Source organism: Callithrix jacchus, chromosome 12 (genome assembly GCF_049354715.1).
Source record: "Callithrix jacchus isolate 240 chromosome 12, calJac240_pri, whole genome shotgun sequence".
Lineage (NCBI taxonomy): Eukaryota > Metazoa > Chordata > Mammalia > Primates > Cebidae > Callithrix > Callithrix jacchus.
The window spans coordinates 43,530,237-43,554,562 of NC_133513.1; the positions used below are offsets into that span (position 1 = coordinate 43,530,237).

The window sequence follows — 24,326 nt, forward strand, 5'->3', positions numbered from 1 at the left end:
AACACAAATGGACAGTGGATTTGACTTTCTAAAGACTTTTTTATGGACAGTTTCACATTTGGAGAAGAAAGATGGCACACTAACACAGATAATAGTTTTTAATGCCTGGAATTTTTTGCAGTTTGGATTTGTGTGAGTACGAGCTCTTGTAATGTTAACTTTAATAAAATTTATAACACTTTAAGAAAAAAAAAATGCAATTGTACCTGTATTTGGTAGGCCTTTGTATACCTCCGGGCATATGTGTCTCTAGTTTGAAGAGTTAATTGCCATCTCAAAGAGAGGCCCAAGGTTAAGGAGTGGTGGGGGTGTGTGGTGTCTTTCCTATTCTGCTGCAGGGGTGGGGCGGAGATGGGTAGCTTCAGCAGGAGGCCAGGGAGCAAACAAGTTCCTTGATGTGCAGATAAGCTGTGGCAGTTGGCTGGGAAGCTCCCCACAGGCCGTGTTGATGGGGGTTGGGGAAGGTTGTGATAACTTGGATGGTTCTGTGTAGTGGGCCAAACTGAGTAGTACTTTTGAAATTGTTTTTGGTTTAGTGTTTTATCTTTAAAATTGCATCTGCATTTTATATTTTATTTTTATTTTTTATTTTAGAGATGGGGTTTCACCATGTTGGGGAGGCTGGTCTTGAACTCCTGACCTTGGGTGATCTGCCCACCTCGGCCTCCCAAAGTGCTGGGATTGTAGGCGTGAGCCACCACGCCAGGCCAAATTTTGTATTTTATAGGTATGCCTTAAAAGTATAAAATGTTTTGGGTTGCATTTAACTGTTTTTTGGTTCCCCAACCCTGCCCCCCAGACGGAGTCTCACTCTGTTGCCCAGGCTGAGTGCAGTGGTGTGTTCTCAGCTCACTGCAGCCTCTTCCCCCCCGGGTTCAAGTGATTCTCTTGCCTCAGGCTCCCGAGTAGCTGGGATAACAGGTGTGCAGCACCACTCATGGCTAATTTTTGTATCTTTAGTAGAGATGGGGTTTCACCATGTTGGCCAGGCTGGTCTTATGCTATTGACCTCAAGTAATCTGCTCACCCCAGCCTCCCAAAGTGCTGTGATTACAGGCGTGAGCCACAGCACTTGGCCTTAACTGTTTTAAAAAATAATTTTTACCTTTAAATCTTTGAATAAAGATTTGCTCAGTTAAGAAGATGTGCCGTGTTTTTTCTGTGGCTTTTTAGGTGCCTCTGATGACTAGCCAATGCCCTTAATTAACAGTGAAAAGTAAATTCCCTTTCACTGAAACAAGTATTGTTAACAGTTTGTTACACAGTTTTTAATAGGCACAGTATGTATGTCTATGCTTGTTTTGTTTTGTTTTGGAGACGAAGGCTTGCTTTTGTCTGGGCTCACTGCATCCTCTGCCTCCTGGGTTCAAGTGACTCTCCTGCCTCAGCTCCTGAGTAGCTGGGATTACAGGCACCTGCCACCATGCCTGGCTAATTTTTGTATTTTTAGTAGAGATGGGGTTTCACCATGTTGGCCAGGCTGGTCTTGAACTCCTGATCTTAGGTGACCTGCCCGCCTCAACCTCCTAAAGTGCTGGGATTACAGGCGTGGGCTGTCTAGCATTTCAGGTTTTAGCAGCCACCACTAGAGGTAGTGTAATGCAGCTTGGTATGGGTCTTTTTATGAAGTCTCTTTTGGCTGTTGGTTTAATTGGCCACCTCTGCAGTCATTAGCTTCTCTGGGTCTTTCTTTTTCATCTGTGTAATGATGGGTTTGGTAAGTAGTCAAAGGAAATATCTTCCTTTTCTTTTCTTTTCTTTTCTTTTCTTTTCTTTTCTTTTCTTTTCTTTTCTTTTCTTTTCCTTCCTTCCTTCCTTCCTTCCTTCCTTCCTTCCTTCCTTCTTTCTTTCTTTCTTTCTTTCTTTCTTTCTTTCTTTCTTTCTTTCTTTCAAGATGGGGTTTTACCATGTTGGTCAGGCTGGTCTTGAACTCCCGACCTCAGGTGATCCGCCCACCTTGGCCTCCATAGTGCTTGGATTACAGGTGTGAGCCACCACGTCCGGCCATCTTCATTTTCTTATAAGAAGGGTGAAGGAAGTATGTATGTATTTGTGTATATAGACCTGGTATACATTACACAGTTGTATACATTTTTGTGTATATGTCTAGGAAAAAATTTCTCTCTCTCTCTCTATATATATTTATATATGTATGTATGTATCTATTTATATCTCCAGCCTCAAGAAACGTCAGTTCATTGCCAGTCTTGTTTCCCTTTTTTTGGAGACAGAGTCTTGCTCTGTCGCCCAGGCTGGAGTGCAGTCGCACAATATCAGCTCACTGCAAGCTCCGCCTCCCGGGTTCAAGTGATTCTTCTGCGTCAGCCTCTGAGTAGCTGGAATTACAGGCATGTGCCACCATGCCCAGCTAATTTTTGTATTTTTAGTAGAGATGGGGTTTCACCATGTTGGGGCTGGTCTCAAACTCTTGACCTTGTGTTCCACCTGCCTCGCCCTCCCAAAGTGCTGGGATTACAGGTGTGAGCCAATGCATCGCCCAGTCGTTTTATTTTTATCCTCACCAAAGCAAATTCTGGATGTTTTATTTCATTCATAAATATACTTGACAGATAAGGACCTCAAAAAAATACACTTTAAGGTATTTATTTAATGTGTAATTTTGGCAGTTTTTATGTTCTGGCTTTTGAATAGACAGCTTAATACAGTATAAACAGTGTAGAACTGCCTGGTTCTTTTTAACAACTACATAGTATTCAGGTGTGTGGGCATGTTGTAATTTAATGAGTTTTTTATTGATTGGTATTTGTATTGTTTATGAAAGCAAAAACCAGGAAACAGTATTGTAGTGAGTTTCTTGTTATTTCTAAATACTTATAAATGAAACTGCTGGCTTCAAGATTTCAGTCCGTTTCTTTCACATGCACATTTTTAGTTTTAAAAGATATTACCAAATCTTAACCTGTTAAATTATATTAAAACCTATAGGAGGCTGGGCGAGGTGGCTCACGCCAGTAATGGTAGCACTGTGGGAGGTCGAGGCAGGAGGATTGCTTGAGCCCAGGAGTTCAGGACCAGCCTAGGCACCATAGTGAGACCCCATCTGTTAAACAGACAAACAAACTAGGTGTGGTGGTGCATACCTGTAATTCCAGCTACTCGGGAGGCTGAGGTGGGAGGATCACTTGAGGCCTGGAGGTCTCCGAGGCTGCAGTGAGCCTTGATCACACCATATTGCAACATGGGTGACAGAGTGAGACCCTATCTTGGGGAAGAAAACCTATTGGGGTAGCATTAAAAAGTATACGGTGAATCTGTCCATGTAAAGCATCCCTGTCACCTGTATTTGATGATACTGAGATTTGTAAATAGCTTTTCATAAATGTAGATGTGTTTTGTGGAAGTAATTTTTTTGCTTGGCATAGAGTATACATTTTGCCAGTGTTTTTCTATAAGTACTGAGGGAATTAATCAAAATACCAGTTGGAATCATATTTGTATCTCATTTGGAAACGTTAAAAGAATGTTTCTGATAGTAAAAATTAAAGGTAACAAAAATGAATTCTCCACATACAAGATGAATAGTCAGGCTAAGGATTTATTACTGGCTGATATGCATAAATAGCCTCTGTTAGCCATTTAACTAATACACCAGAACTACTGCTAAAAGTTCCTTGAGGCTATATGGCTTTTAGGATTAGAAAAAAGAACAGAAATAGCTAGAGAAACCTGATCCTGAGGACAGGCTTCTAGATAGAACTAGCACACGTTATGGGCAGCCCTGTCCCAGATAAATACAAACACTGATGGAAGGTTTTTATTAACTGTTCAGTTGGTTTAGGTTTTACTAAGTATTTTTTAATTTAAGCATCTTTATTTGAAAAGCCCATAATACCACTAAGAAGATGTGGCTGAGTCATTTATATGCCATTCTGATTGGATTCAGTTGCTTAACCCTGCTGAAATTTCTCGTGAGTTTATAATTTTAAGGAACTTGGTTGCCTAAGGAAAGGTCAGTAGAAGACATGAGAGCTATATACTGAAAAGGTAGGAGAGGAAATGTCTGATATTTAAACGTTAATTTCTTCACAACTTAAAATAATTATAGTTCTTTCAAGATTGATCATATACCATCGATTAACCACATATCTGTTATTTATTAACTTTTATATTGATACCATTCATGTTTTTATCATTTGACTTATTTTTACAGATAAAGTAGAGAATTTTCATGAAGAACATGAAAAGAACAGTCACCATATTCACAAAAATGCTGACGACAGTACTAAGAAGCCCAGTGCAGAAACTACAGTGGCCTCTGAAATCAAGGAAACAAATGATACTTGGAACTCCCAGTGTGGGAAAAGGCCAGAATCGCCATCAGAAATATCTCCAATCAAGGGATCTGTAAGAACTGGTTTATATGAATGGGATAATGATTTTGAAGATATCAGATCAGAAGACTGTATTTTAAGTTTGGATAGTGATTCCCTTTTGGAGATGAAGGATGATGATTTTAAAAATCGATTGGAAAATCTGAATGAAGCCATTGAGGATGATGTTGTTCAAAGTGTTCTTAGGCCAACCAATTGTAGGACGTACTGTAGGGCCAATAAAGCGAAATCTTCCCAAGGAGCATCAAATTTTGATAAGCTGATGGACGGCACCAGTCAGGCCTTAGCCAAAGCAAACAGTGAATCGAGTAAAGATGGCCTGAATCAGGCAAAGAAAGGTGGTGTAAGTTGTGGGACCAGTTTTAGAGGGACAGTTGGACGGACTAGAGATTATACTGTTTTACATCCATCTTGCTTGTCAGTTTGTAATGTTACTATACAGGATACTATGGAACGCAGCATGGATGAATTCACTGCATCCACTCCTGCAGATTTGGGAGAAGCTGGTCGTCTCAGAAAAAAGGCAGATATTGCAACTTCTAAGACCACTACTAGATTTCGACCTAGTAATACTAAATCCAAAAAGGATGTTAAACTTGAATTTTTTGGTTTTGAAGATCATGAGACAGGAGGTGATGAAGGAGGTTCTGGAAGTTCTAATTACAAAATTAAATATTTTGGCTTTGATGATCTCAGTGAAAGCGAAGATGATGAAGATGAAGACTGTCAAGTGGAAAGAAAGACAAGCAAAAAAAGAACTAAAACGGCTCCATCACCCTCCTTGCAACCTCCCCCAGAAAGCAATGATAATTCCCAGGACAGTCAGTCTGGTACTAATAATGCAGGTAAGAATTTAAAAATATGTATAATAAGTACAGTAGTCCCCCCGTATCCACAGTTTCACTTTCTATGGTTTCAGTTATCCAAGGTCAACCACATTCTGGAAAGAGGTGAGTACAATATAAGAAGATAAAGTCCTCATTCACATAACTTTTATTATAGCATATTGTTATAATGATTCTGTTTTATTCTTATTGTTAATCTTTTACTGTGCTTGATTTATAAATTAAACTTTATCGTAGGTATGTATATGAAAAAACATAGTACATACAGGTTTTGGTGTATTATTCCATGGTTTCAGGCATCTACTAGGGACTGATATGTATCGCCTATTGATGGCAGGGGGACTACTTTAAGTGTGCTTTTCAGGCTTAAATCAACAGCTACATAGTTTCTTCCTAGATACTCAATTTTAGGTTGTTATGTTTGTTAAAAGTACCTGTTGAGAACCGCAGATTACCTTATTCAGAGGTACAGCATTTTAAGTGTTAATGATCAGGTCCCAGGTTGTAAGGAACCAATTTGTAAATTGGAGAGTGTTCATATTTGAGTTTTAATTTAACCTTTAGCACTTGAGAACTTTAAAGCATATAGGTATATGGGGCAGGGGCATTAGACATCATGATGTTTTCATTTTGACAAATCCAAATGCAGTGAAGACATAGGTTAGGTTTTGGACCTTTGGAACTATACTGATAACAGATGGTTATAATGAGGGAAAGAACAGATTAGAATTAAAAAACGCTTTGTGGTTGAATTAAAACTGATAAACATTCAAAATACCCTCAAACCCTCTTAAGTTGGTTCAGTAAAATTGAAGAGTGCCAGGTAAGTATGCATTCACTCTTAGCTGTGGAAATTTAATTTGTGGGAGATTGTAGACCCAGTGATGACGAAAGGTCCTCTAGGAGTTCAGTCTCCACTGTGAGAGAGAGACAAAAGAAATAGGTTAGCTCTACTATAATTAAGTCATTACCTTACAAGGACTTTATGAACTGGATTGACTGTCTAGTGAGGAAGAATTTGTGGAAGCCTCTGGGATACATGGTTTTTTAACCAAATACAGTTTTTCTGGATTGGTTTACATATTAAGTAAAGTTTTTGTCCTGATAGGGCCACAGAAGTGTCATTATGGTAAATTAGAATTATAATAGCATTTTAAAATAGAGATTCTCTTGTAGAGTATAAGTCATTCTTGAGATTATCTACCATTTTGCTTTATTTGGCCTAAAAATAATTTTGTTCAATTTATTCTTCAAAACTAGAAATACACAGGAGTACCCCTAGGGGCGCACCCCCTCCCCCAGAAAAAAAGGAATACATCCAGTGTTATCTTTGAATGCTTTCTGGATAATGGAAGTTTGCAGCAGCCTTACTGTATCTTGAGATCTGGCTGGGCAGAATAGCTAGACGTTTGGTTCCTCAGGAGAATGATAAATGCTGCTATACAATACCGGTGCCCTTGTCCTGCTACAGTTGACTTAGCTTTTATTCTGACTTGGATAGCAAGTTATCCTCGTCTGCAATTGAAAATCTGTGGCTGAAATTTACACATTGGGTAGTAAAACTTTTAAAGCTTTAAAATGTGGAATTAGACTCCTTTTGAGAAACTTAAAGTAGATAATAAATAACATTTGAAAATTAGAGGCCATTTGGTTGATCTACTGAAAGTTGAAATTTCAGTCTTCATACCATATATGAAGCAGCAAAAAATTTTAAGCATTGGGATAGAGAAAAGTCTTCCTATTTTCTTTTTTTTGTTTAGCTTAGATAAAGATACATATTTTTAACCAGTTGGGAAATAAGCTGATTGTTTGGTTAGTTGTGTTTGAAGACTGACAAACCATTAAACTTTGTTATATTAGGTCATTTAAAATCTCTTGCCAAGGATAACTGTCCTCCTTTTCTGGTGTTTTTTTTTGTTTTGTTTTGTTTTTTGAGACGGAGTTTCGCTGTTGTTACCCAGACTGGAGTGCAATGGCACGATCTCGGCTCACCACAACCTCTGCCTTCTGGGTTCAAGCAATTCTCCTGCCTCAGCCTCCCAAGTAGCTGGGACTACAGGTGTGCACCACCATGCCCAGCTAATTTTTGTATTTTTAGTAGAGATGGGGTTTCACCTTGTTGACCAGGATGGTCTCGATCTCTTGACCTCGTGATCCACCCACCTCGGCCTCCCAAAGTGCTGGGATAATAGGCATGAGCCACCGCACCCGGCCTTTTCTGGTGTTTTCAATGTGGCTTTTATAGTTGCCAACAGGCATTCTTTGAACGCTAACATGATTTAGTGGATTTAAAGTTCCTAAAAAAATGCTACAGGTGGGTACCACATGATGTTTTATATGTACGTAAACTAGACCTTTCCAGTGTCAGTATCCATAGATATCCAGCAGTTACGTGACTTCTCGAAAGTAAGAAAATTATTTTGGAAAAGATTTAATTTTGCCATTTAACATAAATTAGGACTAGAACACATAGACAGCAACCAGGTTTATGATTTCTCTTATGGAAGGGACAAGCAGGAAGGGAGAAGAATGGCAGAATGAAACTTCTTATTCTAGGGAGTATTCTGGGGAGCTCTGTGGTGCTCTGATTCCTTTATTCTTTAATTCCCATTTTCATTCATTCATATATATTTAATCTTCATGGGTTGTCTGGTAGGTAATTTGAAATGTTAGTAAGCTAGACAGTTTTGGTTACCATTTCAGAAAACTTGGATTTTACAGAGGACTTGCCTGGTGTGCCTGAAAGTGTGAAGAAACCCATAAATAAACAAGGAGATAAATCAAAAGAAAACACCAGAAAGATTTTTAGTGGCCCCAAACGGGTAAGTAAAGCATTATCAGTGATTTTTATTATTGATTTGTTATTGGAGGGCTCAACTCTTAATTTTTAATTTGAAAGTCACTAATAAACAGCAACTGTCTTTCAAAGGATATATGTAAGTCATTTTTTCAAATGTAACTGTATTTTTTAAATTGTGGTAAAATACACATATTTTTAAACCATTCTCAAGTGTACAAGTCAGTGGCATTACTTTCATGATGTTAATTATCTATACGCAAAACCTTTTTATCATATCCAACAAAAACTCTGTACCCATTACAATAACCCACCCCATGCCTAGTCAACACTATTCTACTCTATCTCTAGGAATGTGCCTTTTCTAACTATCTTGTGTAAGTAGAATCATACGATATTTGTCCTTTCGTGTCTATTTCACTAAGCCTGATGTTTCTAAGGTGCATCTGTCTTTTACTGTATGTCAAAATTTCACTCCTTTTTGTAGCTGAATAAAATTCCATTGTATGTGAGTTTTATATATATATATATATATATATATATATATGAATAATATTCCATTGTGTGCGACACACATCCGCACACCGCCACACCTTCCACATTTTGTTTATTCATCTTTGATGGACACTTGCATTGTTCTCACCTTTTGGCTACTGTGAATAATGCTGCTGTGAAGGTTGGCATATAGATCTCTCTTTTTGAGTCTCTGCTTTCAGTTCTTCTGGATATATACCTGGGAGTAGATTTCCTGGATTGATAGCTTTCTGAGGAGCTGCCAAAGTGTTCTCTGTGGTGGCTGCAACCACTTTACATTGCTACCAGCAGCATATGAGGGCTCTAGTTTCTTCATATCCTTACCAACACTTCTATTTGTGTTTTTTGATCATAGCCTAATAGGTGTGAAGTGGTATCTCATTGTGGTTTAATTTGCACTTCACTAATGATTAGTGATATTGAGCACATTTTATGTGCTTATTGGCTGTTTTTGAAGAAATGTCCAAGTCCTTTGCCTATTTTTGTTTTTTTGCTTTGAGATGGAGTTTTGCTCTTGTTACCCAGGCAGCAGTGCAATTGGTACCGTCTTGGCTCACTGCAACCCTCCTCCTCCTGGGTTTAAGCGATTCCCCTGCCTCAGCCTCCCAAGTAGCTGGGATTACAGGCATGTGACACCATGCCTGGCTAATTTTGTATTTTTAGTAGAGATGGCGTTTCACCATGTTCATCAGGCTGGTCTCGACCTGCTGACCTCAGGTGATCCACCTGCTTTGGTCTCCCAAAGTTTTGGGATTACGGGCCTGAGCCACCACATCTGGCCGTTTGCCCATTTTTGAATTGAGTTTTTTTGTTTTTATTGAGTTGTAGTAGTATGTTAGTCCTCATCAGTTATATGATTTACAAATATTTTCTGCTATTCTGTTAGTTGCTTTTCACTGTCTTGATACTGTCCTTTGATGTAAAAACATTTTAAATTTTCTTTTGTTGTCTGTGCTTTTGGTGTCATGTCTGAGAAATTGTTGCCAGATCCAGTGATACATACCTTTTCGTCTATGTTTTCTTCCAAGAGTTCAGGCCTTTATGTTTAGGTTTTTGTTCTATTTTAAGTTAATTTTTGTATATGGCATAAGATTAGGGCAAGTTTTATTTCTCTTCTTCTTTTGTTTTGAGTTGGTCTCGCTCCCACCCAGGCTGGAGTGCAGTTGCATGATCACAGCTCAGTGCAGCCTTGACCTCCTCAGACTCAGGTGATCCTCCTACCTCAGACTCCTGAATAACTGGGACTACAAGTGTGCGCCATGACACCTTGCTAACTTTTGTATTTTTTGTAGAGATGGGGTTTCACTTTGTTGCCCAGGCTGGTCTTCAACTCCTAGGCTCAGACTGCCTGCCTGCCTCCGCCTCCCAAAGTGTAATATGGTCCAGAATAGGTATTGAGAATGATTTGTTTGGCTTCACCTTTTTTGTAAAACATTCCTTAAAGAGCTTGTTTTAGTATTTTGTTCTTTAAAGTTACAATTAGAGGCTGTCAGTACCTTTTATTCTTGTAGATTGAATTGCTTTTTAGTAACTAAAGAATGAATGTGTTCAATTTTTATGCCCTTATTGTTGGTTTTTCTTTCTTTCTTTTTTTTTTTTTTGAGACAGTTTTGCTGTTGTTACCCAGACTGGAGTGCAATGGCATGATCTCGGCTCACTGCAACCTCCACCTCCTGGGTTCAAGCAATTCTCCTGCCTCAGCCTCCCAAGTAGCTGGGACTACAGGCGCGCACCACCACACTCAGCTAATTTTTGTATTTTTAGTAGAGACGGGGTTTCACCTTGTTGACCAGGATGGTCTTGATCTCTTGACCTCATGATCCACCCGCCTTGGCCTCCCAAAGTGCTGGGATTACAGGCGGGAGCCACCGCACCCGGCCTGGTTTTTCTTCTTTTACCTAAAGAGCCCATTTAGGGATCTTTTCACTGTAATTGTGTTATGCTTTTGCACTCCCAGGTGCTTAGCTGAGACTTTGAATTTCTAGAAAACTCTATGACTTCATGGTGATATGTCGTTGTATTTTAATAGCCTTTTCAGGTAATTTTGGATATTCTTATATATACAGTACTTCCCCAGAACTCAAGAAATGGGAGTTTCTTAGTTGCAACTTGGAATTTAAAACCATGCCAGTAACCTTTTATACCATTATATTAAGATCTGTTGCTTTGTTTTGCATTTTGAATGGGTGTTTACCCATACATGCTTTGTAACATCGTACACTGGTCACTTGCAAAATACTGGTAACAATAAATTATGCATATCTTTCAAATGATGACACATTTCATTATACAGTATCAAAAAAAACCACGTTAATACCACTGCCAAATTCAGAAAAGTTTGTAAGTACTGGGAACGTGTGAAGTTAACAGTGGTAGATATAAGTTCTCTAAAAGTCGTTTTTGCTTGAAAGTTCAATTTTTTTTTTTTAATTGGAAGCAAATACTTCAAGGAAAACAACTGGCAGTGACAGATTTACTGTTTGTTTGTGAGAAAATACCTGCCACATTCCCACGTTTGAATCAGCATAGTTTGTCAATCTTTCCAGTAAAGAACGATGTTTGAGGCCGGCTGTGGTGGCTCATGCCAGTAATCCCAGACTTTGGGAGGCCAAGGCAGGTGGATCATGAGGTCAAGAATTTGAGACCATCCTGGCCAACATGGTGAAACCCTCTCTCTACTAAAAATACAAAAAATTAGCTGGGTGTGGTGGTGTGTGCCTGTAGTTCCAGCTACTCAGGAGGCTGAGGCAGAAGAATCGCTTGAACCTGGGAGGCAGAGGTTGCAGTGCACTGAGATCACGCCCCTGCACTCCAGCCTGATGATGGAGTTAGGCTCTGTCTCAAAAAAGAACGATGTTTGAGAAAAAAGTAGTTTGTTTGGCTTGCAACTTAAACAGTGGTGCTTTTTCCCTCCATACAACCACTATGCTTTGTATGCAGCAGCAGTGTTTTATGCATACTTGTTTTGTCACAGAAATTATTAGTATATTCAGCGGTAGAGATTTGATAAAAATAATCATTTTTATTCCTTCGTTAAGGGCTTTAAGTGAAACTGACATTTTATTTTTTGACCGCTACATAGTATGTAGCAGTTCAGAGATCCTACCTTGATTCATGCCAAGGCATCAGCAATTTTACCCATCCATACAAATGTCAGTGCAGTAAAAAGCCAAATAACATCTTTTGATTTTTTTTTTGGACAGTGTCTCGCACTGTTGCCCAGGCTGGAGTGTGGTGGTGCGATCTCTGCTCACTGCAACCTCTGCCTCCGGGGTTTAAGTGATTTTCCTGCCTCAGCCTCCTGAATAGCTGTGACTACAAGTGTGTACCACTACTCTGGCTAATTTTTTGTGTTTTTAGTGGAGATGAGGTTTCACCGTATTAGCCAGGATGGTCTTGATCCCTGACCTTGTGATCTGCCCATTTCGGCCTCCCAAAGTGCTGGGATTACAGGTGTGAGGCACAGTGCCTGGCCTAAAAAAGTTTTTGAGACCTAGTCTTGCTCAGTTGCCCAGGCTGGAGTGCAGTGGCTCAGTGATCTCAGTTTATTGTAACCTCTGTCTCCCAGGAGCAAGCAATTCTCCTGCCTCAGCCTCTTGAGTTGCTGGGACTACAGGCGAGCACCACCATGCCTGGCTAATTTTTTGTATTTTTAGTAGAGACAGGGTTTCATCATGTTGGCCAGTCTGGTCTTGAACTCCTGGCCTCGGGTGATCTGTCTGCCTCGGCCTCCCAAAGTGTTGGGATTACAGGTGTGAGCCAATGTACCTGGCCCAATCTTTTTTTTTTTTTTTTTGAGATGGAGTTTCACCCTTCTTACCCAGGCTGGAGTGCAATGGCGCGATCTTGGCTCACCGCAACCAACCTCCGCCTCCTGGGTTCAGGCAATTCTCCTGCCTCAGCCTCCCAAGTAGCTGGGATTACAGGCACGCACCACCGTGCCCAGCTAATTTTTGTATTTTTAGTAGAAATGGGGTTTTACCATGTTGACCAGGATGGTCTCGATATCTTGACCTCGTGAGCCACCGCGCCCGGCCTTTTTTTTTTTTTTTTTTTTCTGAGATGGAGTCTTACTCTTTTGCCCAGGCTACAGAGTGCAGTGGTGCAATCTCAGCTCACCACAGCCTTGTCCTCCAGGTTCAAGCAATTCTCCTGCCTCAGCCTCCAGAGTAGCTGGGATTAGAGGCACTTGCCACTGCACTGAGCTAATTTTTGTATTTATAGTAGAGACGAGGTTTCACCATCTTGTTTAGTAGGTTGGTCTCCAACTCCTGACTTCGTGATCCACCCACCTTGGCCTCCCAAAGTGCTGAGATTTGCAGGCATGAGCCATAGCGCCTGGCAGCCCCATCTCTTAAAAAAAAAAATGTAGTTGGGCATGGTGACTTGTCTATAGTCCCACATAATTGGGAGGCTGAGGCAGGAAGATCACTTGAACCCAGGAGTTCAAGGCTGCAGTGAGCTATGATCATAGCATTTCACTCCAGCCTGAGCAACAGAGTGATACCCTGTCTCTTAAAAATAAATAAATAAATGAAAATTTGAAATATGCGGAAAATGTGAAAGAGCAGTAAAATGAATACCCATGTCCCTCTGCCTAGATTGCTTTCCAATTAACATTTTGACTATAATTGTACATGGTCTCTTCTCTGTATGTATTTATTGTATGATGTGTAATACTTACTGTATTAAATATATATATGGTCTTATTTGAAAAATAAGTTGCCTGAATTTCTTAAGAAAAAGGTCTCATACCTGTGGTTATATAACACTTATGTAAATTCCTAGTAATTCTTTGATAAAATCTGATAATCACTGTGTATTCAATGTTTCTCATCTTCAAAATGTCTTCATATTTTTTTCCAAACTATAATCATTTAGTTATGTCTCTTTTTTTTGAAGAGTCCCCTCCTTTGAAAAAAATTTCCCTTGGCCCTGATGTTTTTTATAAGAGCCCAGGATACAGAAAGTTCTACATTCAGAATTTATCTGATTGTTTCCTAGCATTGCTATTTAACTTGTTGCCTCACTGTATTAAAGTTCCGGAATTTAAGTCTAGAAGTTGGATTAAATTTAGGTTAGACTTTTTTGGGGGTCATGGTGGTAAGACTATTTCAGCAGTTGCATTGTGTGTGATGCTTTACATCAGAAGTTTCATGACACCTGATTATTCCCCTCTTATCATTGTTGGACCACCTAGTTAAGGTTGTGATTGCCAGCTCTTTCCAAAATAAAAATACATTTCTCCTTTTATAATTTAGTAGTAGACTTCAGAGTGTTAGTCTGGCACCACGTGCGTGCCGTATTCCACATTACTGTCTTACCTCATATTTTAGTATCCATTGTTGAGCTTTGCCTACATCATTTGTTGCTTGAGCTATAGAATGAGTTTTCTAATCGTTATTTCATACTCATGGAATAATAACTGGAATTTTGTAAAGAGGAACCTCCATCTCTCTTCTCCTTCCCTTCTTCTTCCCACTGTCCTCATCTATAGACTCAGTAGTTTTTGCTTATTGGATAACAGTTTACTTACTGACATTATGCTAAGTTAAATAACTCAGACACAAAGAATATTAAAAACTGCATGGTCTCACTTACGTGTCAAACTAAAAATAGTTGAAGACATAGAAACAGAATAGAATGGTGGTTACCAGGGATGAGGAGGGGGAGGAAATAGGCCAGTGTTGGTCAGATAGTACATACTTGCAGTTATACAGGATGAATAAATGTAGCTCTCTGATATATAGTAGGAGGCCTGTCGTTAATAATATATATAGGATATTTGCTAAGAGAGTAGATTTAGGTGCTTTTAACACACACACAGGGTAAACTATGGGAAAGTGATGGATATGTTAATTTGCTTGCTTGTATTAATCACTGTGTATATCAAAACATTTTGCGTATGTTAAATATATGCAATAAAAATAAATATTTAGTAAATGTTTTATAGTTGATTTTGCCTTTTTTTTAAAGTTGAAGTTGTTTCAGATTTGGCCAATGTGAACCATTTCAAGTTGTCTCTTGTATCCTTTTGAAATAACCTATCGTCTTTGAGAAAACTTCCCTTGCCTCCGGTACTGTAAGATGGCTTAGGCTCATCTTGTGGATTCCCTGTTTTATGGAATCATCTGTTTTTCTAGGAACCTTGGTTGTTTTTGTGGACATTAGTACTTAGAAACCAAGATCTGAGTGCTTAGTACGTTCATTACTTCTAGGTTCTTTCTTCGGATAGAGTTAGGAAATATGTTGAAAAATGAACCATGAGTTTATATTATTGATAGTTTTATTTCAAATTTAGCATTACAGAATTGTGTACTTACTTGCTTTATCCTACAGCATACATATATAAAAATTATAATTGCAATAATATGAGCAATAAATATATTGAGTGAATTTTAATTTTTTTGTAATTTGTCCTTAGATTATAGTTTACTTAGAATGAACAGCCATGGTAGTATGTTAAAATTAGTTGAAATGATTTTTATATTGTCTGCTTATGTTAATTCTATGTTCAGTTGAGTTCATTTGTAACTATTTGTGTTCTGTTTTTTTAATTTTGAACTTAATATTGGAGTAATTTCTTTGTTAACTAACATAACTTAGAAGGCAGCAGTGTACATGTACTTGACCTGATTACAAAGGAATCTGCCTGGCCTAAAGTAAATCAGGTCATGGCAACTGAGTCAGCAGCAGACCTATTTACTGTTGATGGATGCAACGTGATAGTGTCAGGGAAAATTAAGAAAATTATTGCTAATTTACAAAACAAAAAGGGCTATGGGACTGAGCTTATTTGAAAAATATTAGTAAAGCTGTATCTTTTTTGAGATGGAGTCTCACTCTGTCCCCCAGGCTGAAGTGCAGTATCATGATCTCGGCTCACTGCAACCTCTGCCTCCTGGGTACAAGCAATTCTCCTGCCTTGGCCTTCTGAGTAGCTGGGATTACAGGCATGTACCACAATGCCCAGCTAATTTTTATATTTTTAAGTAGAGATGGGGTTTTGCCTGTTTGCCAGGCTGGTCTTGAACTGCTGACCTCAAGTAATTTACCCACCTTGACCTTCCAAAGTGCCAGGATTACATGGGTGAGCCACCGCATCCAGCCAAAGCTGTCTTAACAAGCTATGTTTTAACATAGTAGCCCTAACTTTCTTTTTTCTTTTTTGTTTTTTTTTTGCAAGGCAAAGCCTTTATTCATTTTAATGTTACCCACGTGTAAGAAACATATAATCTGGATTTATTAACTTTAGATAACAATAATTTAAAAGCTGGAGAAAGGTCTCATATTACAGAACTTTAAAAGTTGACTATACAGTAAATGGTAAAGAAAACTAACAACAGAACAGGACAGTGTTCAAATAGGTAATTAACAAATGGGGCCAAAAGATAAGCGTATATCCCACAACATCTTGCATGCAATGTCTTAGCTATTTTTTTCCCCAAACATAAAGGCAGATTAATTCAGATCAGCCCTATTAAGAATAATAGTTTATGTTTTCTTCTGAAATTAGTATTTGAATGGAAAATGTATTAATAACTCGTGGTTTCCTACTGAAATTTGATTCCACCGTATGATTCTCAAATTTAGACAATGCTAGATAAGACACTACTGGGTGATCATTTCAAAGTATGCACTGCACGCAAAATCTAAAAGGACATACATAATAAATATTTTCTTTCTTTTCTTTTTTTTTTTTTTTTTGAGACGGAGTTTCACTCTTGTTACCCAGGCTGGAGTACAATGGCACAATCTCGGCTCACCGTAACCTCTGCCTGCTGGGTTCAGGCAATTCTCCTGCCTCAGCCTCCTGAGTAGCTGGAATTACAGGCACGCACCATCATGCCCAGCTAATTTTTTGTATTTTTAGTAGAGACGGGGTTTCACCATATTGAGCAGGATGGTCTCGATCTCTTGACCTCGTGATCCACCCGCCTCGGCCTCCCAAAGTGCTGGGATTACAGGCGTGAGCCACTGCGCCTGGCTTCTTTCTTTTCTTTTTAATGGAGTTTTTGCTCTTGTTGCCCAGACTGGAGTGCAGTGATGTGATCTCGACTTACTGCAATCTCTGCCTCCCAGTTTCAAGTGATTCTCCTGCCTCAGCCTCCCAAGTGGCTGGAATTACAGATGTCCACCACTACACCCGGATAAATTTTCTTTTTTGTTTTTGTATTTTTAGTGGAGATGGGTTTCACTATGTTGGGCAGGCTAGTCTCGAACTCCTGGCCTCAAGTAATCCACCCGCCTCAGCCTCCCAAAGTGCTGGGAGTACAGGCATGAGCCACTGCACCTGGCCAAAAATATTTTCTAATTTAAAAGACATATAGTAAACATAAATGAATTCTCACAAAACCTACTTACAAACAAAACTAGAATAAACACAACTTTTAGGAGCCAACTTCAGTTGATTTCACCACTTAACAGGAGCAGGATCTTAGGTGTAGCCCTAACATTTTATTCCCAGAAGAGGCTTACTTATGTGGATGACACAGATTTGTTTATATATGAGAAATTAGGATGCATGGAAAGCTCAGTTCTCCAAGGAAGTTTTACATAAGTTATCTTGCACATACCAGGAGGAAAAAAAGAAGGCCAGTTAGGTGGATACAGGAAATGTTCTCAGCAGTCATTCCAGTTCCTGTTTTTGTTTGTTGTTTTTGTTTTTGTTTGAAACATGGTCTCGCTTTGTTGCCTAGGCTGGAGTGCAGTGGCATGATCATGGCTCATTGCATCCCAGCCTCCTGAGGGTAGCTAGTGCCTGTAGCTGGGAGTACAGTCACATGACGCCACACTTTCTAATTTTTGTATTTTTTTGTACAGATGGGGTCTCATTATATTGCCCAGGCTGATCTTGAACTCCTGGGCTCAGGTGATCTGCTCTCTTTGGCCTTCTGAAGTGCTGGAATTACAGGCAAGAGCCATTGTGTCTGGCTCATTCTCTGTTATAATAGAAACACCCTTGTGTAGTTGGTAGTCAGTGGGAGTATCTGGATTTTCTGGCTCTTTAATCTGATTAGATTTAAGGGTATCAGTGGCCCCATTTCCAAGTGGTAAAGAGGTAGTTTGTGACTTAGAGTGACAGGAGTTTCCCCCCTCCTTTATCATAGTTTTTCAGCTTGAGCACTATTGATATTTTGGACAGAATAATTCTTGTTTTGGAGGCTGGCCCTGTATACTGGAGGATATTCAGCAACATCCCTGGCCTCTATCCACTAGTTGTCAGTAGCACCCCTCCCCGCCTTTCCTAGTTGTTACAACCCAAAATGTCTTTAGACATTGTAGACATTGCTGAATGCCCCTTGAGGGTGAAATGCATCCTTATCACACTGATGTATATATATGTGTGTGTGTGACTTGATAGTAAATTCAGATATGATGCCCATTACACCTAAATACCTAGTTTGTATCTTCTAAAAACAAGAGCACTTCACTATATTGCCACAGCATACCCATCAAACATTGATGTAATCCATTGTCTAATCCACAGATCCCATTCAAATTTCAGCAGTTGTTCCAGTATTGTTCTTTTTTTTTTTTTTTTTTGAGACAGTGTTTCACTGTTGTTACCCAGACTGGAGTGCAATGGCACGATCTTGGCTCATCGCAACCTCCGCCTTCTGGGTTCAAGCAATTCTCCTGTCTCAGCCTCCCAAGTAGCTGGGACTACAGGCGCACACCACCATGCCCAGATAATTTTTGTATTTTTAGTAGAGATGGGGTTTCACCTTGTTGACCAGGATGGTCTCGATCTCTTGACCTCGTGATCCACCCACCTCGGCCTCCCAAAGTGCTGTGATTATAGGCGTGATCCACCGAGTCCGGCCCCAGTAATGTTCTTTATAGCAAAACAACTAAACCACACCCCTACATCTCCTAAACAAAGAACCCATGATCTAATCCAGAATCACATGTTACGTTTAGTTGTCAAAAGTCTTTACTCTCCCTCAGTCTGCCATGGGATCTGTGTTTCCTGGACTTTTCATGGCTTTTACATCTTTAGGGGAGTTAAGGCCAGTTATTTTGTCTAATATCCTTTAGTTTGTGTTCGATGCTGTCTCATGATTTGATTTATGTTACACAGTTTTGATGGCAGTACAGAGGAGATGCCATTTTCTTGCTGTGTCCCATCAGGTGGTACTCAATATCTGTTTGTACCATTACTATTAATGTTAACTGATCACTTGGTTAAGATGGTATCTATCAGGTTCATCACCTTTGTTGATTAGACTTTGATCCCCTAGTTTTAGCACTGATTCTTGCCTGAGTCAGTTTTTACAACATTGGCTGCCAAATGTGATGTCCTAATTATAGCATTTGTTCTACAGTTACTAGTATTTGGCCTTCTGTTGTAAGGGGTATCTTTTCTTCCCCTCCATGTATGTTAGAATGTATATATGTATTTTAGGCTGGCCACAGTGAATTGCGCCTGTAATCCCAGCACTTTTGGGAGGCCAAGGCAGGCGGATTACAACGTCAAAGGATCGAGACCATCCTGGCCAAGGTGGCGAAACCCCATCTCTACAAAAAAATACAAAAATTAGCCACGCACAGTGGTGGGTGCCTGTAATCCCAGCTACTTAGGAAGTTGAGGCAGGAGAATTGCTTGAACCCGGGGAGGTGGAGGTTGCAGTGAGCCAAGATTGCACCACTGCACTCCAGCCTGGCGACAGAGAGTTGTTCACTACTCGGTATGGTTATTTTTTCTGAAGTGTCATTACTTCTAGGCCCTCTTTGAGTAGACAGCTAGGAAATATGTGAAAATATGCATATTCTCTTTCATATTCAGACACATGCCTATTTCATGATCATTCTATGTAATTTTTTTTTTTGTTTGAGATGGAGTCTCGCTCCCATTACGAAGGCTGGAGTGGAGTGGCGCAATCTCGGCTCACTGCGACCTCCACTTCCCAGATTCAAGTGATTCTCCTTCCTCAGCTTCCCAAGTAGCTGGGATTACAGGCATGTGCCACCACGCATGGCTTTTTTGTATTTTTAGTAGAGACAGGGTTTTGCCATGTTGGCCAGGCTAATCTTGAACTTCTTACCTCATGTGATTAACCCACCTCAGCTTCCCAAAGTGCTAGGATTATAGGCCTGAGCCACCCACCTGGCCTCTATATATGTTTAGAACAATGAGTTCACACTAATATTTCTGATTCTAGTCCAATACTATGTTTTATTCTAGACTTGTCATTTGCCATATTTTACTTCTCTTCACCAAGAGAAATCTGGTTTCCCTTATCCTCCGCATGTGTTCTTATTTTCTCAATCCTCATTTATGTAACCAATTTCTTGACTACGCCGGCCATCTTCCTCACTTTAGTACTGCTGACAGAGTCTGGCCAAGAGGTCCCCCTTCCCTCTTCCTGACCCTCTACCTTGTGTTAGAAAGCATTAACTCTTAAGCATACTTGTCTGTGAGAATTTACTTTAACATCTCCCAGGAATATAGAGAAGTTGTTAATATCCAGATTGAGGGCTGACTGTAGGAATACATGTCCAGAAAGAAGATGAGAAGGGTGAAGAAAACTTCTAGCAAGAACATAGTTGAAATGATGATTCAGAAAAGTTGTCATTTGCTGGTGAGAAAAATAAAGGTAGGATTTGATAGATTGGGTTGAAACATACCTGGATTTAAGTACCTGTTGTTTCTAGGTAAGGTTTTTATCATGGAGCAATTCTTGGTGCTTTCATCAATGAAATGTCATCTGGTTTCTGATTTCTGGCTACAGTTTCCCTACATGCCATTATTTGTATCTGTCATATTTGTGCTGATAGATTGTGTCCTCTGCTTGCCTTGCTTATGGTTTGATTTCTACCTTTTTATTCAGCTGCTGCCTGTCTTCCCTGCTTGTAAGCATTCATTGTCTATATAGTTAGCCTGACTATAAATAGGTTTTCCGCTTGCAGGATGGGTGGTGTTTTACCTGGGATGTTGGTCGTCTTGTTTTGCCTTGAAGACTGCTGCTGGGTCATTGATGAAACTAACCATAACGTCAGTCTCAGTTTCAATTCTCAAATATTTATAGCTTTACTTTCTTTCTTTTTGTTGTTGTTGAGACTGGGTTTCACTCCTCTCGCCCAGGCTGGAGTGCAATGGTGTGATCATGTCTCACTGTAGCCTCAACTTCTTGGGCTCAAGTGATTCTCCTGCTTCAGCGTCTCGAGTAGCTGGGACTACAGGTGCACGCCACTGCACCCAGCTAACTTTTTGTAGAGATGAGATTTCACCGTTTTTCCCAGGCTAGTCTCAGGCTCCTGAGCTCTAGCCATCTGCTGGTGTTGGCTTCCCAAGTGGTGGGATTACAAGCATTAGCCGTGGTGCCCAGCTTGTACCTTTACTTTTATTATTCCCCTATGGTTTAAAACTATGCCCTTCTGGCACTATCTTTTGTCTAACTCTTTAAGGAACATTCTGGACTTAATTTTTTCTTCCCATCTGTCCTTCGATATGACACTGGATAATGGGCATCTGGGCAATTAAAATTTATCAGTATAAATCATGGTTACATATTTAGTTGTTTTAGAATGTTATAATTATATAAACCTGCATTTTAAAGTTGGGTATAGCTTTATAGTTTGATAAACTTATTTTTTTGTTTTATAAAATGAGTTTATATAGGTTGTCAACTTACTAGCAAAATCTTACACTTGAAGACTTTAAAGGGCAGGTGCTCCTACATCTCACTCAGAAAACAATGTTTCTTTCACACAATATCTTCCTTTAGCAGTTAGAACCCAGTCTCATGAAATAGCATATATCTGTCAGAACAGTTTTACCCAGTGTTACCTTTGTTCTATGTTTGGGGACTCACTGACCATCTTGAGATCCAGTCATCATGTGGTATTGTGAGATCCACTATATTCTCAAGTACTAGAAACCTGAGATCTTAATTGATACGAAGCCTGAAAAAAGACTGTAGCAGTTGGCTTGGTGGTGAGAGAAACTGGCAAAAGTGTGGAAGTTAATAGCTGCCGCCATTCATTTACAGCTCCTGGGTCGGTGATCCAGAGTTGTTGAAGCTAAGAAGGTTCTGGCTGGGCCTGGGTATGGAAGAGAGGGAGTTAGTTTTAGTTGGCCTTTTTCCATTATTGTTTTTATTTAGTGTTTATTACATGATTTTCACTGTGCTAGGGATACAAAAAGGAATAAGAAGGGAATCTTAAAAAGGCAGAATTGTTTTTCTTACTGGAATTTTGAGAACTCTTAGCATTTCCTCAATGTGTTTGTTCCAAACCAGAAGCATTTATCTTCCTTATATATCTTCCTTATTTGATTTTCCTAAGTCAAAAACACTTAGGAAAATGTAATTTATTTTCTCTCTGCGATCCAATTCTTGTGCTTTTTTTTTTTCTTTAATACTTTATTCTGGAAGGATTTTAATATGGAACGAAAGTACTATTCTTTTTTTTTTTTTTTTTTTTTTTTTGGATGCAGAGTTTTGCTCAGTTGCCCAGCTAGAGTGCAGTGGTGCAATCTTGGCTCACTGTAGAGTCTCTGCCTCTTGGGTTCAAGTGATTCTACTGCCTCAGCTTCCTGAATAGCTGAGACTGTAGGCAGGTGCCACCATATTCTAGGGCTAATTTTTGTATTTTTAGTAGAGATGGAGTTTTATCATGTTGGCCAGGCTGGTATTGAACTCCTGATCTCAAGTGATCCACCTGCCTTCCTCCCAAAGTGCTGGGATTACAGGTGTAAGCCCCCACACCCAGCCTAATCTTATTTTCTTTAGTATAGATGCCTTTAAAGTTTGAAAGTTCAGAGTATTTTACTCTAACTTATTTCCCAGGAAATGAGGCTTGAAATGAGAAAATGTGGCCATAGGTAATCCAGAGCTGGAAGGCACTGGCATCCATTTGACAGTTGGCGGGGCGGGGGATGGTCAGAGAGAGAGAAAGTGTAAGTATGCGCACGCATATGTGCCTTTGTGTATGTTAGGGTGTTTAGGAATTTCACTTGTTTTTCCATTTTGTACTACACTCACATATTGCTTAACAGGGATACGTTCTGAGAACTGTATCATTAGGCAGTTTCATTGTTGTGCAAATAGTGTACTTACACAATGCTAGATAAGCTAGCCTACACTCACCTAGGCTATATGGGGTAGCCTGTTGCTCCTGGCATGTTGCCGTACTGAATGTTGTAGGCAGTTGTAACCCAATGGTAAGTATTTGTGTATCTAAACATGAAAAAGGTACAGTAAAAATACATATAAAAATGATATACTTAATATAGAACACTTAACTGTGAATGGAGCTTGCAGGATTGCAAGTTGCTGTGGGGAGTCAGTGAGTGTGAAAGCCTAGGACACTACTGTAGACTTCATAAACACTGTACACATATGCTGCACTAAAGTTATAAGATGATAAGTTTATTCAATGATACTTAGCCTCAGCTTACTGTAATGGCTTTTTTGTTTTGCTTTCCTTTTTTGCTTTTTGTTTGGAGACAGTCTGTCACCCAGGTTGGAGTACAGTGGTGTGATCACTGCTCATTGCAGCCTCAACCTCCTGGGTTCAATTGATCCTCCCACCTTAGTCTCCCTAGTAGCTAGGACTACAGGTGGACAACATCACACCCTGCTCATTTTTGTATTTCATGTAGAGATGGGGTTTCACCATGCTGTCCAGGCTGGTCTCAAACTCCAGGGTTCAAGTCATCCTCCCCACTTGGCCTCCCAAAGTGCTGGGATTACAGACATGAGCCACTGTGGCCAGCCAGCTTACTGTAACTTTTTAACTTTATAAACATTTAATTTCTTTAAAACTTTTTGGCTATTGTTACAACATTTAGCTTAAACACACTGTACTATGTACAAAAATATTTTCATTCTTTATATCTTTACTGTAAGCTTTTTTCTATTTTAAAAATTATTTTAAATTTTACTTTAAAAACTTCTTTGTTGCCTGGGCATGGTGGCTCTCATGCCTGTAATCCCAGCACTTTGGGAGGTCGAGGCGGGTGGATCACCTGAGGTCAGGAGTTTGAAACCAGTCTGGCCAACATGGTGAAACTCCATCGCCGCTAAAAATACAAAAATTAGCTGGGCATGGTGGCAGGAGCTGAAATCACGCCACTGTATTCCAGCCTGGACAACAGAGCAAGACTGTCTCAAAAAAAAAAAAAAAAATCCCAGCCTTCCCAGGGTCAAAGTTATCATTCTCACTGTCTTCCATCTCCATATTTTGCCCCACTGCAAGGTGTTCAAGGGCAATAACATGAATGGAGCTGTCATCTCCTATGATGTCAGCCTTCTTTTGGAATAACTCCTGAAGGAGACCTGTCTAAAGCTGTTTTACAATGAACTTTTTTTCCTTTTACGTGTAGGAGTATTGTCTAAAATGGTTAAAAATACAGTGTAGTAACTATATTATTGTTACTAGTCATTGTGAAGTGTTACATACTGTACTTAGTTCTATATGCTATCTCTTATAACACTGGCAGCTCAGTAGGTTTGTTTATGAAAGCACCACCACAAACACTCACATAATGCATAGTGCTAAGATGTCACTAAGCAACAGGAATTTTTCAGCTCCCTTAAAATTTTATGGGACCACCGTTGTATATGAAGTTTGTAATTGACCAAAACCTTGTTATGTGGTGCATGACTCTATAAAGTACATTATTATTAACTGTAGTCGCCATGCTATAAGTCAGATCTTCAGAACCTAATCATTTTATAGTGGGAAGTTTCTACCCTTTGACCCAAATCCCATTTCCCCACCTGCCAGCCCTGGCAAACACCTTTCTACTCTTCATTCCTACGAATTTGACTTCCTTAGTGAATACCTACT

At 39.6% G+C, this 24,326-nt stretch overlaps 1 protein-coding gene across 8 annotated transcripts in view; it reads left to right on the forward strand.

Moving 5' to 3' along the window:
• The window catches only part of WAPL (WAPL cohesin release factor), a 95,593-nt gene that overhangs the window by 22,963 nt on the left and 48,304 nt on the right, over nt 1–24,326 (forward strand). For 5 of the 8 annotated variants that reach the window (XM_054242887.2, XM_054242888.2, XM_078345418.1 and 2 more), the window contains 2 exons: nt 4,172–5,197; nt 7,901–8,019. In XM_054242887.2, coding sequence (XP_054098862.1) covers nt 4,172–5,197; nt 7,901–8,019 — 1,145 coding nt within the window. The remainder of the gene's footprint in view (nt 1–4,171; nt 5,198–7,900; nt 8,020–24,326) is intronic. The other 3 variants (XM_054242889.2, XM_078345419.1, XM_078345421.1) reach the window with 1 other exon arrangement.